This window comes from Vanessa cardui, chromosome 6 (genome assembly GCF_905220365.1).
Source record: "Vanessa cardui chromosome 6, ilVanCard2.1, whole genome shotgun sequence".
In the NCBI taxonomy this organism is placed as follows: domain Eukaryota; kingdom Metazoa; phylum Arthropoda; class Insecta; order Lepidoptera; family Nymphalidae; genus Vanessa; species Vanessa cardui.
This window is the reverse complement of record NC_061128.1, coordinates 2,698,599-2,719,124: the sequence shown is the minus strand read 5'-3', so window position 1 is coordinate 2,719,124 and position 20,526 is coordinate 2,698,599. Positions and strand designations below refer to the sequence as shown.

General features: G+C 31.1%; 1 protein-coding gene across 1 annotated transcript in view; it reads left to right on the top strand.

Annotated features, from left to right (window-relative positions):
- Positions 1-20,526, top strand: part of LOC124530752 (serine/threonine-protein kinase DDB_G0283821) — a 151,272-nt gene that overhangs the window by 112,988 nt on the left and 17,758 nt on the right. The window contains exons 4-6 of the mRNA XM_047105020.1: positions 8,297-8,394; positions 14,148-14,308; positions 18,815-19,005. Of these exons, the coding sequence (XP_046960976.1) occupies positions 8,297-8,394; positions 14,148-14,308; positions 18,815-19,005 (450 nt within the window). The remainder of the gene's footprint in view (positions 1-8,296; positions 8,395-14,147; positions 14,309-18,814; positions 19,006-20,526) is intronic.

Below are 20,526 nucleotides of genomic sequence, written 5' to 3'. Positions count from 1 at the left end.
TGGTGCTCGAGCTTTGTGTAAGCTTTATGCGTCTATGCGGATACCATCTACTCATAATGTTGTTGTTGTTGTTGTTACGGTTTTAAGGGTGAGTGTGCTAGTGCCACTACAGGCACAAGGGACATAACATCATAGTTCCCAAGGTTGGTCCAATGGCTAATATTTATTAATGATGAACGGCGGCAACCTCCATGGGTGCCATTACCACTTACTATCAGGAGGGACCACTTACTATCATGCCAGTCCGCCTACCTATTTCACAAAAATAAACCTCCTTAAAGATCAATTCTTACATACACAAATTGACTGAAAAACTATGTGTCAATACAGTGTGATATGTCTACAGAATATACCAATTTGAATCATTAATAAAACGAATATAATAATATCGGCAATCTACAATTGCACTCTCCATTCTCTCCCCTTCATAGTTCGACACGATCGGAAAATTATGAGGCGCAGAATCCCGACGAAAGACGCGCGATACAAAGTTTTCCCCAGGACTTTACGACATGTAAACCAAAAACCATTGTAACAGTTACATAGTGATTGATTAATTTCTTAAGCTACATGTCTCATCATTTGCAAGTATACGATCTTAAGCACCCATTCAAACGCAAATAGCATGGAATCAGCTCGAACGCCCATTACGAATTGCTAATAATTAACTCAGGTGTCAGCTGGCGCCTGGCGAAGTGCTAATGATTTACTAGACAGTGTAATGATATATGCGGATTCAATTCGCCCACGATACAATGGAATATTTCTTTGTATATTCAATTAGGGCTTAGCATTCCTCGTTTGAAATATTTTTGACAGTGGGATGATTCAATTCTTAAATAATATTTTTTTAATGCGCGAGTGAAATAGTAAAAATTTTTTATAATTATTTTACAATGCTAAACACAAATAATTTAAAAGCATTACTCTTGACATTTTCGTTTACAAATACTTCAACTTGCGGTTTTAATTCAATAAAGTTAGTACTATCAAGAATTTGTCGACTTAATGCACGCTAAAAGCTTTACCAGACAAAAATATCATTATATTATTATTATACTACCCTTAAAGTATTTTGAATAAAGGCAAGTGCTTTTAAAATTAACAAATATGAAAATGAAAGACTATAATTTTATTTAGGCGGCTAGACTTAGCTCTGATACATATCACGCGAACACATTTACATATACGTTTAAAGGAACATGTTCACCAAGCGTACGTTTATTGCATATATTATATATTTACTGTGGATATACTATAAATATATGCTGAAAATATGACTAGAAGAGGAAAATATTTCTTGTAATAGTAGTAGAAAAAATATAATCAGATATATTGATAGATTTAAAATAATTTAATTATGAGGAATCAAGATATCAGGATAAAATGAGGTTTAATACTGAAAATGTGGAATAGTGGAGTGAGAAACGAGTTTGTTTTTTTTATATATATTATTCATCTCGTGTGAAGCTCCCCGAGATTGCCTTTTGTCTGTAGGATACACTTTGATAATGAGTCATGCTAAGTAACAAACGTCAACAACGTTAAGTTTGCAAAGTTCGTCGTTGAAAGACGTAAATTAAACGTTCAGTTACGGAGTGAAGTGTTGCGTGCACGCCAATACATGAAGACGGCTAATAGATTAAAGTTAAATTTTTATCGAGCCAAGGACTTAAGGATATGCATATTTTACTTAAAATAATACGATAAAATTCTTCGACCCTTTTTTTCTACTACAAAGCATAATTTGACATACGAAAGCTTATTATTTTGGTTCAGTGATTGTTTCAATATATGTAATTTACATATCGTAAATTTGTCGTGATTGCTAAAAATTAAAAAAACAAACTTACGTGTCTCTGAAATAATAAATAATTATTCCAATATCGTTAATATTGTTAAACTTTTTATACCTAATAATATAATAATTGAATAAAATAATTTCCAAATTATATTATCCTTCATCTTTACGCTTAAATAACTCTCTGTTTTATGTCAAATTATATCCATAATTTTCCATGACGTATTTCGGCCCAAATACTGTAATAAATCAAGTTATTAAATCTGTTAATAAATAATGATTAAAAATTGATGCAGGTATGTCATTAATTTTTCGTATTATCATCAAAATGGCCAGCTCGACGGACCTTGGCTTAAATCATGAATCTGGCACATCGCGAACTTGTAAATTTATCGTTAAATAAGTATGAAATTATTCTTGAGTTATTGAATTGATGCGTGAGAAGAATGGCCTTGAATTGTCAATAATTTATTCGAATTAAGAAAGATTTTATATAGAACTAGTAACAATTATAAAATAAACCTGTAATAATCTTTAAAATGGTCATGAATAATATTATTGATGCAATTTTCCAGCTATAATTACATGATAAATAGTTATTATTGATTAATAAATGCTAATAATTATAAAGTTTATGAATTACAAATGTTTATTTTTAAACATTTTTTCGTCTGGTAGGTGGTCCCTACACAACCCAAGCATCTCATGTTCTTCCACATACTAGGTTACATACTAGGTTGAGCTAGACAGTGTACCTACATGTATAAGGAACATCACATCTTTGCTTACCATCAGGTGGTACTTGCAAATTCACTTAACTTACTAAAAAAGAAGCTTTTTCACCACGCTGCTCAAATTCCGGTTGGTTGATACACATTAGGCTGACTTTTATGCGACATATGCCGTTTTACGAAAAATTATAAATATAAAAGAAATAAATAAAAAAACCGTAATGGTTGTCAGTATTTGAACTTTAATTAAGATTCACGAATTAATATCTCTACTCATTTTTAAAGACACTATTGATTCATAATACAACACTTGTAATGACGTAATTTACGTAGCAAATGTTATCGAAGATTATCTCATCTTTGTACATGCACTTAACCGTAATAATAGACCGCAAATGACATATGATTCAGTCTTTAAAATTACAAAATGAAAAAGAGTGGGTACGCATAAAATCTCATTTATATCTTTTTTTTGCGACCAGCCGGATCGTAAAGTTCGCTATTTACGATGCAAACGGGACACCCACGTGTTGATGTTAAGAATTAAGAAATATGCGCATAGGGTGCAATTTAAAATCATTTTTAATGTAAGATATTATTAAGAGCCAAGATGGCCCAGTGGTAAGAACGCGTGCATCTTAACCGATGATTGCGCATGTGAACATTCGTGTGCTTAATTTGTTTTATAATTCATCTCGTGCTCGACGGTGAAGGAAAATATCGTAAAGAAACCTGTATGTGTCTAATTTCATAAAAAATCTGTCACATGTGTATTCCACCAACCCGCATTGGAACAGCATGGTGGAATATGCTCCAAACCTTCTTCTTTGAAAGAGATAGGAGGCCTTAGCCCAGCAGTGGGAAATTTACAGGCTGTTGTTGGTTGTTGTTGTATATTATTAATATTTTTCACCTGCCATTTACGATATTAGTATAGCCCATATTGCTAATTATTGCATATCCATAAGGCTATCGGCCGATGTAACTTTTTAGTGACCCAGTATATTCTAAATGGAGAACTCAGAAACAGACAAAATACAACTATAGATCGTTTGAATATTTGACATTGTTCCAAAAAAATCACATAGTAACTGCAACAACTTATCGTAAAAAATGTTTTATTACGATTAATTTTTAATATATTTTTTATAAAAAATGTCGACAATGACAGCGCTATTAATGTAATTATTTTAACATTGATTTATTATAGACTTAAACAAGAATTTAAACGCTGTGATCATGAAATATTCGCAAAAGCGCAGGTATAATTTATCAACATTGTGTGGTGTTTGCCGCAACCTTCGATAATCCCACACATTCCATGTCCATAAACGAATATATTCGTTGAGCATTCGGCGTCTTTACACCCACATTACTGTTAACTGCTTTTATTGAACTATCTCAAACAATTTGTTGCGTGGCTACGAATTGTCGGAATTGTAATTATTATCATTATTTAAATGGAAACTAATGATTTTTGACATTAATGTTTACTTGCTGTGTGGTATCTGAAAAGTAGGACTTTTTCCATCGAACCTTAAAGATCTGTAGCAACGCGATGGAAAGCACGTAGAACCAATTACAGCCAATTCAGTCCGAAAAAAGTTAAATTAAATTTATCAAATCCCTTTTTATGCAATATTATATTTATCAAAAATAACATACACAAATAATTCCACGGATATACTATAAACTTAATATCAAGGATAGTTGTAAATGGTTTTCAACTACATAACATAATTAATCGATTTTGGCATCGTCTTACTTAAACACTTTCCGACGCCGGCGACACTTGGCTCGGATCTAGTGCTCTTATAAGCCAGATTTAGGTTACCTGAGTACTGTTATGCAGTTCGTTATCAACCGGTTCAGAGGACCTTCATTTTTTTTTACCGCTACGTAAATGTGGTATTTCTGATAGTTTTTTTTTTCTTATATGATTTTATTTTATTATATCTTTTTCTCTTAATACGGTTTACAAAGTCTGTGCTTTCTTATGATGAACGATCATTTGTCATCAGGTAATGTCCAAAAAATTATAAATAAATCCTATTTGTTTAATTTTATTAAATTCCTATATAGGTACACCTAACGTAGTAACAACATAGGAACACATAACAGACAAGTGGATGTTTTAAAAATTTACACAAATTATTGTACGCGTGTATTTAGCTTTGTGGTTTTATAATGTTAAAGTTTGTAGCGTTCTCATCCTATACAAGAACTTTTACTAATTATTGAATATATGTTGAATCGAAAATCCATAAATAAATAAATTGGCCTAAACATAGTTATCATATATGGGATACTATTTCCAAAAGATGCTTACACAGTTATGTCATATTTACCTTTTATGGATTATATTTCGCAAACATAGCACAGTATTGGAATTGTTGCTTAGAAGATAAATATAAAATAATACAATGGTTGCTCTAAATAAGTTTTAAAATAATGTATCTAGTTATTTCTGTTTTTTTAATTTAATTTATACATAGAACATTTGAAAATTTGCAAAATTAACTCTTATTTATTTGGCTTTTTAAATACACCACTAATAAACAATTATCTCAGCGTAGGTACATAGATATATATAAACATAAAACTGTGTTTATAACGATCCTACAAAACATAATGTAACCTTAAAAAAAATATTCAAATTAATATTTCAGCAAAATTCTTCCATGGTCTTATAACGTTATGAAAAAATTATAAAAACCGTACTTTTATTTTGTAATACAAATAGCTAACCTTATTACATATGAAACCGCAGGCAAATACTAGTTTAAACAAGGAAATGCAGTAATAATATGCCGTGAAACGCTTAGCAAAACATGTCGCCACGGACAATTTAAATACGCACAATGCTCAAAGCCTACAGCAAATGCGCTAATACTTGATAACTGATCCGTCTGACCGATTCGCCGCTTAATTTGCACAAGAAATGCTTGCACGTGTGTGCATACGATTTTAAATAAAGATACCAGGAAGTACAAGATGATAATTATTTACCGGCTTGTATTTATAGTTTTGTTTGTGGATTGTTTTATTTTAGTAGTTATTTTTATGTTTAGGCGGATAGGAAAATGGGCCACCTAATGGTTAGTTGTCACCACCGACCATGAACATTAGGGATGTAAGAAATATTAAGCATTCCATATTTTTCATTACGTTAATTACATTGCCAATGAGTTGGCACCTTGAGAGCCAAGGTGTTATATGCCTTGTCCCTCGTTACACTGGTTCACTCACCCTTTAAACAAGAACACAATAATACAAAATTTTGAACCTTGGCGGTAGAATTTGAGGTGAGTGGACGGTACCAACCCAAATACTACCACAATAAGACAAATAAATTATGATTATAAAATATATACATACATATATTTATATTATTATAAGTAATTTTAATAGTCTTACTAATATTCTTTGTAAATTTACATAAACGATATATAAATTATTCATAAGAAAATCAATAGCAGGATTCGGCGAAATAAAGCGTCCAAACTGGGGCTATTATCATTATAATTTATTTTTTTTAATTTTTGCCGACAACCATAGTGTATAATTACCAAACCCAGAATTTATATTTTTTAGTACTTTTTTACCAGCGTCTAAATAATATGAAAAAAAATCGTATATTTAAAATCCTTTGTATAGCGTTAACTATCAAAAGCCAATTAATCTTTCCGTGAAAAATATACGCATAAAATAAATGCAAATTTCATACAGATATAAGATGTGAACTACAAGCGAAAATAATTAAATGAAGACCTAATAAATATATGTGTTTAATAAAACCCTTAAAATCCTAATAAGCAAAAAATAAATTAATTTACGTGTTCTTAATATCGCTTAATAAAATAAAAATATAACTGTAAATTTCTTACCATTACAGCCCGGTAGAATTTATGTCTGAAGTGATGGTAAATTATTTTAATATTTATTTTAATATAATATAGCTGACTGATGTGATAGTGACTTTTAGTTTATTCAAAGACTATAAAAGTAACGGATTTTGATGACAAGTTAAGAATTTAAGTTTATAATATAAACAGTTGTTATGTTCTAATAGAATTATTATAAAAAATATATATTCTAATAGAAAAACCGTTCGCAAATTATTACGTTTCTACTTATAAACATTATGTAGGATGGTAAGATTTATTTTCTAAGTAACATGTACTTAACCACGTAGTAGATTATTAAATAAACATATCTCTTAACTACGTTATATTTATTGAATTGCAAATGTGAATTCGCTGCCGAGCGTATCTTGCGCCACCTTAACTTGGCAAGAGTCCAAAGCGGACTGGGAGTCCGCAGTGGCATTGTGAGCGAAATTTATGGACGCCCGCACTCCCGATCCCACAGAATATGAGCTGGTGGCATTTGAACATGAATAGCTTAATGAAATCCATCCAAAGTTTACAACCCTGCTATTCGATGTTATGAAGAGGTTATGTCGCTATGCATCGCACCTATCCTTTTAAATTATTTATCAAAAAAAAAATAAGGTTTATAGACATTTATTCCCAAAAAAGACAAAAGTCGCTTACATGAGTATACACATAAAGAGTAAAGTATAATTTGTGCTCGTCCTAAAATAATCAATTCGTATTTTTTACTTTAAAACTGCTTTAGGTTTACATTAAAAACTAGAGACATAATATATTTTATAATACATATATTATATTCAAAGTGATAAATTCAAATTCGTTTTTGTGTTTCGTAAGTATACTTGAAAATGTCCTTGTATTATGTTTTTTAACTTAATGTTTCGGAAGATTAGCATAACCATAAAAAAATTTTACAAGGTATTTGCTAATCCAATATTAACGTTTCTATGGTTATTATAGTAAATATTCTTAATAATAAAACACTTTCTGTACCAATCGCTTAGATCTATTTATTTCGAATTAAATATATGGATGTACTTCAATATTAAATATGCGTAAACATATAAATTTACACTAAAATAGATCAGCTTCGATCTTCTAGACTTTGGAATTTCAAGGAGTTACATATTAACAATTCTGCCGCTTGAAACTTCTATGTATGAGATAATTCGAGCAAAGAGATGATTAAGTGTTAACAACACTTGAATTTTGAATTAGTTTCAAGCATTCCAATATTTGAGTTTGGCTCCCGTACAAAGCCCTTCAACATTCTAACTTCATTTGCAGATTTAATAATGAGATAATAAGTTTGTTATACCTAATTCGATCTAATAAGGAATACATAAACAAATATTTAGTATTTAAAGGCTTTGAATTTCGAATTAATTAACAGTTTTCTGTTTGCTTAATACTATTATGAATAATCTTAACAAAAATAAGGTAACTTGTATTTTCCTGATATATTTACGCTTTGTTATCTCACGCACTAAGTAGTCTTGTAAATAGAGCATCCTTAAAATCAATATCAATAAATAAAGTATAGTAATAAAGTAAGTTTAATGTGTAAGGGCGCGCTTTTGTGAGTGATCTATTCTATTATTTTTTATAGGAAAACATATAAATGAAACCTTTGCACCTAAATTAACCATACTTTTGACGATGAATTCAGTATATTGATCGAATTAATATTCTTTTATGCATATTTGTTTAGTTAGCTCTGGTGTATCAATATAAGTTTAATTAATTGTATTAAGAGGCAAAGCGAAAAAAAAACTTCGGTGTTTATAATAGTAACGATTACTTTACTTCGTTTATTTATTTTTTTCTATAAAACTTTAATGTTCTAAAATATCTTTATATTGTTGCAGGTGACATAGAGGACTGCATCGTGACGCCGGCGTACCAGGGGCAGTTCACGCCCTTACCGGAGGCGCTATGCGATTGTATTATGGACCTTACTTCGCAGGTAATTAGGACTATTCTAATTTTCATGATTCAATCATCATTGAAAAATATACAGAAATTAGTATTTAAAAGCGGTTAACCGCTTGATACCTATATACCTATGCTGTTTTAAGGATAAGCTTTATTACTATTTAATTGTGTGTAAAGAGGTAACTCGCATTGGAGCAATGTGGGATAAGAAAAAAAAACAAACCGATAGCTTATATTTTTAAATGATGATTATAAATAACGTTATTTTACTTAATTTCACTGACAAGTGAACCTGTCTGGCTAAGAACCAACTTGATAGCTACTCTGCGAATAAAAGTCGACTGGTAGTGGGACACTTTACTTATTACTTCACTTTATTTACATTAAAGAGAACCTCTGGATGTGATAACAGGACGCAGGATTCATATTCTCTCCGCATTCCGATTACTAAAGTGACCGTTTGCATATTAAGGGCATTGATTTTAAATTCAACCATAACAGGATTTTTGAATTCCGATTCCGTTGAGCCACCTAATACCGGAATGACTCTTGGCCATGAAATGTGGAAAATAAAAATAACATTCCGGTTTCGAGTGTGCCAACCTGCCTCGCCGCATAACTTATGTTATGGTTCAAGTTATAAGTAATTTGCTCTCAATCATACTCGCAATCAACATACATAATTAAGTTAACATTTTAGTTTCCTTGGTTGTACTTACATTTTTAATGTATATAGGTGCTAAATACAACTTATCATCAGCCTAGGTAGCCTATTTGCTAGTACCCACCATACCAATATCTGCTAAAGCCTATAATCTAACTTAAATAAAATTAAAAATTATGTTTATTTTGTTGTTCATTATGGTTATTTTGGGTCTCTATATTAAAGAATGGTTTGTAGTGGGTACCACCACTAATGTCTATATGAATAATAAATTTAAAGTCGTACTTTGCGTTTTGATGATGTGATTTTTTTTTAACCTAATTAAAACACATATGTAACTATTTAATTTTTATTACACATGTGACTGAGGTCGACGGCAATATAAAGACCTAGTCTTAAATCTTGTGATTTAGACCACACCATTTCAATCGTAGTCTTTTTCACGAAGCATCCCTAAATAACGATGCTGTGAGGTCAGCTTTTGTGCACGCCGTGTTTTATGGCCAGACACAATTATAAACTGTATACATATCTTTACATATTCTATTATTAAAGATACACTCACATGTTTAAGCGAATCAATGTAATGAATTTATATTGCTTTGGTTGAAGTAGTATATAATTATCTATGCGCGTTGTGACTTTAATTTTATTTTACATTGTTTGCTGTGTAAATAAATAATACAATTTCAATATATTATTTATCTAAATTTCTGAAAGACAATTGATTTAATTAAAAATTTAAATATATTTTGAAGGACCTTTCTATAAAATTAATAATTAAGATGGCCCAATAATCGAACACACAGATCTTTAATGAGATTTAAAGGGTTTTTTATGTCACACGTGGTCATAACCACACATTGTGGAAGACTAACCTCCAAGCCTCCTCCTAAAGAGGAGCTCTTTCTCTGCTATCCTATGGGCTGTTCCTCATTAGTTTCTATATAGTATAGTTACTTTTTGTCTGGCAGTAATAGTCGTACCAACTTGTCTATAAGTGCTACAAGCTAGCCACTTATCGTATGACATTTTTAATGAAAGTAATGAGTATTTAACACTTTCTCCGAATTGAGAGAAAAATTTGCATATCATAATTTTAATGCCGATAAATGTAAATATGCGTTATTTTCATTTTAAATGTCATTTATTCAAAAAAGCTTATCATCTAAGTATTCTATTAGCCTTAATTTTATTTAACAAATTGACTGTACTAAAAATGCTTGGTAAATCCTTGAAAGTAGCCACTGTATCTACAATATTCAATATTCAACCTCTGAAAGTCGGAAATAACTATTCGAATGCGGTTAGCGATAAAAGATTAATAAATAATTTATTTTGATCAAGCATACCGATGCATAATTTAGTAAATTTGTCGAACCCTTTCGTAATCGAATACAATCATCGTCACAATAGAATGTCGTTAGCCGTCCGCAGGTCTCACTCTAAATACCAAATGTGGGCAGGAATTTTAAGCGAATTATACAACGTTTAGATTATGCGATATCTGTTTTGATCGTTAGGAAATATGTGTCAATTCAAAGCCTAGTTTTATTCATATCATCAGCGGGTCAACAGTTTCGTTATTTTTTATGGTAATACTAATTGCTCTGCCTAGTTTCACTTACATTAAACACCAATACTTCGCGGCCCCAGTCATAAATCGATTTAATTTTAGATAAAGTCGGCATCATTTTTTTTTTTAAATCAATATTTTAGATTTTGTAATTATAGCGTTGAAACAAACAAACTCCCTTACCGATGTTGTCATATATACGTTTATAAAAAAAAATATTTTTGATGCATTTAATAAAGTGAACGTCTAGCAAAATAAAAAAGCAAAAGCTGCTCCTTCATTGCATAAATCAAGTTCTTGCTATAGTTGCATGTTCATAAGATTAGTTATACTTATAAAGTACATTTGTAAAAAAATATCTTATTGGTCGACGCAGAATTAATTGTGTTAAGACGTTGCGATTTTTTCTTTAGTAAATAATGTAACTTTTAAAAATCTATTTTAGGATTTACATCATACGGATCCGATACGATGTTTCTTCACGCATTACCGCATAATGTAAAAGCCACTAATAAATTAACGTTTACATGGGCGGCTTACCAGGGCGAAGTAAATCACAACCGGTTTGTCACTAACTAAGGCGGACAATTTAGGTGTTTTATTCAAATTAAATATGCAATCTATATATCTATCTTTATCCACGCACCTTTCTCTGGAATTCGCCATGTCCTTATCGTGAGAATTGATTGTAACCTTTAGATTTATCAGTACTAATTACGTTAATTAATTCGTATGTGCTGTCGCTAGATAATATCCACTAGCAAATAATTCTAAGATATATACTAGGAAATAATTCTTCCTCATATTATAAAAGTATATATTTCATTATGAAAGAAAACAATATTCAAACAATATTTATGAAATATAGCTTTGCGTAATACTAATCAAGTAGGTAGCTGGGGAAAAAAATACATTTTTATGAAACCTAAAAATATTTAATAAAACTCTTTATGAATGTAAGTTTTTATCTTTACGTAAATCGTATAGATATACATAGGTAAATTGTTTAAATAAGATAAAATAGTAATATTAGACAGATCGTAATTAAGAAATGTATAAATGAAATTCTTAGCTGTGTTTAATAATATTAAAATAATTAATTTCATAAAAAATATTGCAAGTTATAGTAATCATTATATTTCCAGTTTTGACAGAATGTGACGCTATCGGGATATATATATATATTTTACAATGTTAAGAGGAACGTAATTCTATTATTGAGCTTTAAAGCTTTCTTCGTGTACAGACGATATGCTTTGTTCAAAGTCAACAAGCTGTTAACTGTGTCGAGAAAACAACCCATTTACTGGTGAGCTTTCTTAAGGTAAATGAAAATCGTAATGTTTTTAAGATGATTTTTCTTAAAAATTAATGAGTTTATCTAATAATTTAAGTAAGTATAAAATTCAGAAGATACGATATCGCCAAAATCTTCAACAAATTTAGTATTACCGTAACACGTAACTTTCGTTGACGGTAATATATTCTTATTAAATAACACCGAAACACCATAGCCGTTATGTTAGACTTCAAGAACAGTGATATACCGTTAAAAATGATAACTTAAGAATATGTTTATATCTATACATAAAATAAAATTGGAGTGTCTGTTTTTAATATTAAAATAGCCCTTTTTTTACTCAATGCATATGTATGTATATACGGTACATGTACCAAAATAATATTCTTTACAATTTTTGTCTGTTTGTACCGGCTCATCTATAGAACGATTGGACTGATTTTGACGGGACTTTCTCTGGCTGATAACTGATATAAGAAGGAGTAACTTAGGCTACAATAATATTATTTTTTTGTTAAATTCTAAGACGTCGCGGGCACAGCTAGTTTTGAAATATAAGTGTCTTTTGTTTAATCCAGCTCGCAACTAAACCAGTTTAATTGCTCAATGAATACTTACAATGACATGCGCAAATACACATCTAACGCAATATCATGAATTAATAATCTGTCACAAGTCGCGTTCTTCTTGCAAAAGGTCGAAGCAACAATGACATAAAGAGATCAGTTTTAAGTGTATGCTGATATATGCTGTCCTCAGATCGAAATATGTTTATAAGCAGATTTGCGATACAGCCAATTTATAATATTGCTTTCATGGAATGATTAAGTACGAATGAATCCAACTATCGTTTCGGGTCTATATAAAATACTGTTTTGTTAGTCTAATAGCTAGCTTATAAGGCTAATCATTCTAAAATCCCGGGTTGGACCACAGGATCTGTGTAGTAAAAAGTTATTCAATTATGATACATCTGGTGTTACTGATAGCAGCCCGATATATCACATCATCCCCTATAAATAATATATAACTTTATATTTTTATCTATTCTAAAAATAGTTGCTTTACTATGTAAAGTTTAACATAACCAAAAACATCGTTGAGCATTTAGTTATCATGGAAAGTAAAAAAATCACATTAAATAGTCTTCCATTTTCATTGACGTAAATAATAATAATATTCTTTTTATCCAAAATATAACAAGTTTATTGATCAATTGAATTTTTTTGACTGATTAATATCACAGAAAACAAGTAGGTATGACCAAATCATTTTTGTATGAATTCAAAACGAACTGCTGAACACATCAAATACGGGTAATATAATATATCCGGAACCGAATTTACATATAGATTAAATCGAAGACTTTATCTTAAGTAACGTGTCAGTACTCATTTCTTAAATACCTTGAAGATCAATTCCTTTATCGTAGCGCCCAAGGTGATCCAGATAAGATTTCATTGATCGATGAAGACATTACAATAAAATCTTCTCAAGTGTTTTCCTAAAATAAATATTGGATTAGTAAGTCTGAACATCAAACTTTATAATGTGCGTAGATTCATAATTATACCTACATATTTTTTTACAAAATAAAAACAATGAAAAGGTATTAATTTCAAAAAGAACGGAGAAGAAAAATACAATAATAATTTCTTCATTCAATTTTATTTTAATCTGTAAATGTCATAAGAAATAGTTTTTTTTTTACCTTCTATCAGCATTGATGCACTAAGCATTGATAGTTGGGAAACAACTGATTAACTAAATTATAGGGTTGGCATCCGTAAAAGTCTGAAAAATCTCTTTCTTAAATTATTATAATAATATCCGGCACTGACCCCAATCAAGTTTGCTAGTTAATTCCTTCCTCTGTAAAATTATATTTAAAAAGAAAACTTTTCCTCTCTAACATTATCAATAGATATTTATCCGAATTTAAAGAAATCGAAAATGAAACTTTTATTTAAATATTACTTTTTGCATTGACACTAAAATCTCAAAAAATCATGTGGGTGCAATTTATGTATCTATAATACTTACTTTCCATTTGACACTAATTTATGGGCGACGGAGGATTTCTAGTTAATAAAAAAACAAACGTTCTAGTGAGAACTGTTGCGAAACATTCGATACATATTACAGAATATAATTATTCTTTTACTATTCGTCAAGAATTTTAAATACATGACCGTTTTAAATAAACTATATGTTTAGTTACTATTGTGTTTTTTATGTTTGCAGGGGCAATCCGCTACATTAGAAAGTATAAGAACCTCGCTATCAGCTAAGTTTCCGTCTATGCAGACCCCATCACAAGAAGTGGTGTACGACACGCTAGCCCAGTTAATGCAAGAAAGAAAAATATACCAAACCTCGCGAGGATTCTTTATAGTAACACCAGAGTAAGTAAAAAGATACGTAAGTTTTTTATGTTGTTTTTTATATGAATACGTATTATAGTGTTAACAGTAAATTTTATTTGAAAACACTATTAATATGCGAATTTTTAACGATCACTATTATATGGTAGAATTTATTACGAGGCGTTATTTCAAAGCGTCGATATAAAAACCTTATCGTAAGTTTTGGAGTCGCTACATATTCCCATAGTCGTATGAACGACTTTAACGAATCTTTACTTGTAATTCAATTATCGATTACTCGCGCACAATATTAATTTCAAGTGCATATAAATTTTAAGTTTTTTTATATATAAACATTGGCGAATGGTAAAAAAATTCGAATAGAGTATCAATAAAAATAGAAATTTGTACTAAATATTTAGAGATTAAATACGTACTACCGTACTAAGTGTTACAGCTTTTTTAAATTTATTGCGCTGATCTAGACTGACGAGCGCTTGAATTTTAAACAAAAAAATCCCAAACTTTGTAAATATCTGATGGAGTTTACCACTAATATGCTATCATTGTCACGCATTCGGTAAAATTTATGGTTTTCTCTCAGTCGATAAGAATTCTACACAAAATAAGAGTGCAATGCTAGTAATATGTAATAATATCGAATTAAAATCGTGGAAAACTTTACAAACTATAGAAGGATATAATTATTTGGCGTTTTTACATCTTATGAAAGTTTGACTAATTTCAATTTTAAAATCTAATATTGACTGCTTAAGTAAATAATTTTTGCCGATGATACGACGCGAGTCATGGCTAAGACCGTGAAAGACTTCGGCACTGTGCTGGATGACCTCCATCGAGTTTCTCAGCCAGTAGACCTAAAATGAAAATGGACATGACGAAGATGATATTGAATGACGATAGTACACCCACTCAAGTAACGGTGGGAGACTCTGAACTCAAAGTCGTAGACGTTTTTATTCATCGGCGACAAACCATTCAACTAGGCAGGTTGAAATTGAAACTCAAATTCCTTTATTCAATATGGAAGCATTGCATTTACTTACTTCGTAAAAGGAAACACCCAGATCAGAGAAGAACCGACGAAAAATTCAGTGGGTCTCTTTATTTATCAAAATAGAAAAGAGTCAATCGCCGACTCCAATTCAGCTGGGCAACGTTTTGGAAATCTACGTAACATCTTCTCGTCTAAAATACCAGACTGTCTCAATTCGAAAGTCTTCGACTTCTGATGAAGAGACTCTGACACTAAACACCTCATAAGAAAGCTCAAAGTCAATAAAAGAGCAATGGAGGACTATGCTCGTTGTTTCTCTCTGAGACCGAACCAAAAATTACGAAATATGGAGGCGAACAAAGATTACCAACATAGCCAAAATAATAACCGATCTGAATTTGCAATGGGTAGGCCCCTTGCTTGCGTTGCGGTAGAAAAGTTCGTGAATGGTGACTACGAAACTAAAAACGCAGTGTGGCATATTGGACTGACGATTGGGTCAGCGTTAACGTGAGGAATGAACGTAAACGAAAATAATTTTATACATACTCATGTAACAGTACAATGATAAGTGTGTGCGTTAACAAGGAGTGCACTCTCTATTAGATCTATCACATCATTATATCGATAAATAAAACCACCCTTAAAAGGTAGCTCGGTAGCATCAGCGCCATAATGTCGTAAACAGGGAAATAGTAGAACAGTACTTAGGTTATAACAAAAATAGATCACGTCATAGATATTACTTACTGTTATAGTTTTGTTTTTGTTTTCTCATTCGTAAAAATAATAAATTCTCACCATAAACAGATGTTCTTTACGATCCAAAGAATGAATATAGTTAAAATGCATGAACTGAATATAAAATCGATTTCTTACCAAACCAAGATATTTCTTTTCTCATGGACAACTAACGTTTAGTAATCCGATGATTCACCGCACCATTTTAGGATTTCGTCCGTATTTGCGCAAAACTGAACGCACATAGCGTATGAATGAGCCGCGAATTCGGTGCCAATCTTGGACATTGCCATTCCAACATAGCTATTTATTATATTATTAGGATTAAAAATAAATGCTTAAAACATTCTATTTTTATTTTGTAAAGTAGTAGTAATAATAAATACCATATTAAAACGTCTCGTATAGTCTTGAAAAACGACTTGTAATTTCAAATCATCATTTGAAAGCGATATTATCATATCTCATTTACACCTTGAATAACTTTGGTGCTTAGCTATTAAACGGTACAAAATCAAGATCCAAACTCGATAATCGTCAACATCAGTGTTAACACGATGGAACTGTACAGTAATTGGCGAGTGGGCGTATGCAAATGGATTCCAATACACGATTTGACTGTTTAATTGTTTATTAGGGAATTATTCAACACTTTCACGAATCAGCGATTGATGTTTCACTATGCTTTTAACAAAAGCTTGAATAAGTTTGAAACCTCATTCAAATAGGTTTCTTAAGGCACATCAAGGTCATTAATTTGTTAGGAAAAATTAGATGTTAATCTACGTTTCTAATTGATATATTTATTATACATTCAAGGGTGAGTGAGCCAGTGTAACTACAGGCACAAGGGACATAACATCTTAGTTCCCAAGGTTAGTGGCACATTGACGATGTAAGGGATAGTTAATATTCCGTACAGCGTCATTGTCTATGGGCGATGGTAACCACTTACCATCAGGTGGCCCACATGCTCGTCCGCCAACCTATACCATAAAAAAAATGATAGAATACAACCATATTAACCAATCACATAACATCTGTGGTTTTCAATTTCATAATATATTGTGTATGCAATTCATGTTGTGCTCTGCAATTGGAAAACGTGAGGTAAACTGCACGTGTCTGTAGATTTTTTAGCACATATATAGATTACACATATCCACCAAACAAATCATGGTGGAGCGTTGAATTTGGATTTGCCAACTGTGAAAAATATCTACTACTGAGTGTACTATTGTACATTTCACTGATCTTTTTTTATGACAATTATTTTATTTAAAGTCGAACGATCGTTACTTAAAACGTGTTATTTTTTAAATGATCAAGCTTGTTTAAAAATCATAGACTTATAATTATATCTATATTAATTTTATATAAGTCAGAAATACTGTTTGATTATATAGAAAGAAAGAATTCCTTTAATAATCTTATTGTAAGTACTCATAATTTAGGATATAGATTTGGACGTTTTTTTAGGATAGGTATAAAGTTTAATATAACTATATATTTTGATTACTTTAGGTATGGATTAAAATAGAATGAGTACTACAAATTTCAAGAAATAAGTATGAATCACTGCCATACAATGTATTTATACATTATGCATCAATGCAAAATAAAGACATAGTTAAAACTTTCGTTATCCTTAACTTATGTCAAAGGGATCTAAGTTATTTTAAAATAAACCAATTAAGTCGAGAGTCGAGATGGCCCAGTGGTTAGAACGCGTGCATCTTAACCGATGATTGCGGGTTCAAACCCAGGCAAGCACCGCTGATTCATGTGCTTAATTTGTCTTTATAATTCATCTCGTACTCGGCGGTGAAGGAAAACATCGTGAGGAAACCTGCATGTGAAAAATTTCATAGAAATTCTGCCACATGTGTATTCCACCAACCCGCATTGGAACAGCGTGGTGGAATATGTTCCAAACCTTCTCCAAGGGAGAGGAGGCCTTTAGCCCAGCAGTGGGAATTTACAGGCTGTCGTTGTTGTTTGTTGTTGTTGAAACCAATTAAAATCGATTAGGTTGATGATGTTGGGTAAAATCGGTTTTAATAATTATAATTATTAAATACATTGCAAAGCATTGCTAAGATTAATTAAGTTCGTTTGAATGGATTGAAAAACCTTTACAATATTTACATCGTATTAGCTCACAATATTGTTAAAGCCAATAATGAATGACATGTGAAATAAGTTATAGATAATTCAAAGAGTAAGGTCAAAACAATTTATAATCGGCATCAATATTATAACGTTACGTTTGATTCATTTATTATGCTTGTGCAGATGTAAAGAGATAACAGAGCTTGTAAAGATTGGTCAATCCTTGTTTGTTTTGCAAGAACAGGCGTATGTTTTATAAGAGTCCGAAATTTTGCAATAAATTTAATAATGTTAAGTGAATGTTGATGAATTATTGTATATTAATTAAGCGATTTTTTCGTATCATACTCATGTTTAGAAATATCATAGATCATTTCGTTTAATTTCAAATTGTATATATGATTACAGAACTACCATTTTTTTTACAAATGTATTTCTTGGGAGGGCTTTGTACAAGCCCCTCTGAGTAGGTATCTTCCACTGAACATATATTCTATCGCAATGCAGCAATTCTTAGCTTAATTTAATTGTGGCCATTAAAGGGTAAGTGGCTGTTACTACAGGGATATCACAAGACATAACATCTGATTTCTTTTATTTGATATAATTAAGCTGTAAATAATTATACCTAACACTCACATTCAATATAACAATTTTCATGTAACCATTGACAGGCGTCGTCGCTCCCGTTCGCGCTCCTCCTCCCGTCATCACTCTACAGAAGATGAATGCAGCTCTCCCCGTACAATCCTCATGTCAGATCAAGAAGCGCTTCACCAGCTATACGGAGAAATAACCACCGTGCGAGATGGCGCAGTGACGCACCAATGTGTGCAGACCAACTTGGCTGATGTTATATGCGGAGGTAACGTATAAAAAACAAAATTAAAACAGACAAAAATATATAGTTATCTATTTTAATTTTTTTTATAATATTAAGGACAGACATATTTAATTAAATGTATAAGTTTTACGATTTCTTGTCTTACTTAGGTTTAGATATCCTCATTAAAATATATGTATGTTAAGGTGAAATAGTAATAATATATATGGCTAAACAGTTGTGTGTGGTGTAATGAGAAAAAGAAAATGAGAAATGATAACTGCCAAAATTCATTTGTATAATATTGCCAAAAAACTTCACATGAACAGGCAATTCGAAATTAAATAGTTATCATAGGTAGGTCAAGAAAATGCAAGAGTGCAGTCAATAGTTAAGTCCACGAAATTGTGCCTGGCTGATCCACAAATCTCATAACTGCAAGGTACAGTATCCTGAAAAGCCTTCAGTGTTCTCGTCGATAAGACCTAAAATCCTCTACACCTGCTGAAACAAAACAAAATGTAGGACGGCCTGCAGTGGCCTGATTCACTGTCGCATTGCTTTGGGCTTCCACAATTTGCATTCGTAATTTATACTGCAAGGAAGTTTTAGATTGATCGCTGAAATCACCTTTAGCTTTGACACGCCACCATGCGAAACTAATAATCACAAAAAATAAAAATAAAATTATTGTATATTTTTTATAAACAATAACTCTTATTTTTGGGTTGTCCCAGTTTTCCCTTCATTTACTTACATTGTTGTAAGTAAATGAAGGGAAAACTGAAAAGGATAAAATAAATCTAAAGGTTATGATGATACTCGTAGGTTTATCGTCTAATCTTAGCTCAGAGGCCAACTAATAAAAACAGCTAATTAATGGTCATTATAATCGAATATAAGAGTATATACAAATATTACCGTAACATTGGCTATATTAAACGATAAACATTACTCCTAACCAGCGTAGATATACTACAGATATCGTATTAGGCAAGTCCTCTTCGATGTAAGATGAGCTTGTTCAAGCCAATTTAGCCATAACAGCATTGAACTTGAAGATGGTAATCGTATGCACGTATTTCTCTAGTTTTATAACAAGTTGCCTATTAGGGAATGTGGACCAGTATTCACCCGTTACTCTATCCTTATACGGAGGAAGGCACTGACATTGTATCTTTTTATGCTTATCAGTAAATAAGATAAAATTAGATTTTGCAATTCCATTTCAGTTGACTTTTGTATTTTAAATAATTGGATAGATACAAGGTTGTTGGACAGTTCTGATTTTTTTTCTTTAATGATTGAAATAATTGTCTAAGATCCTGTTTAGATCTTAGATTGTTCGTGTCTGTGGTACGCTACGAAGTAACGGATTCATTACTGTTTGTATTACGAATTTCAACATTGCACGTAATCTGTTGATATATTTTGTCATTTACGTCAAATATCAAATGTCAGATTCAATTGTGTTTATGTAATAAGATTTGATAACATTTATTTATATATAACAATAATACAAATAATATTCACATAAAAGTACTTGTAACGTCCGTTCTGTGA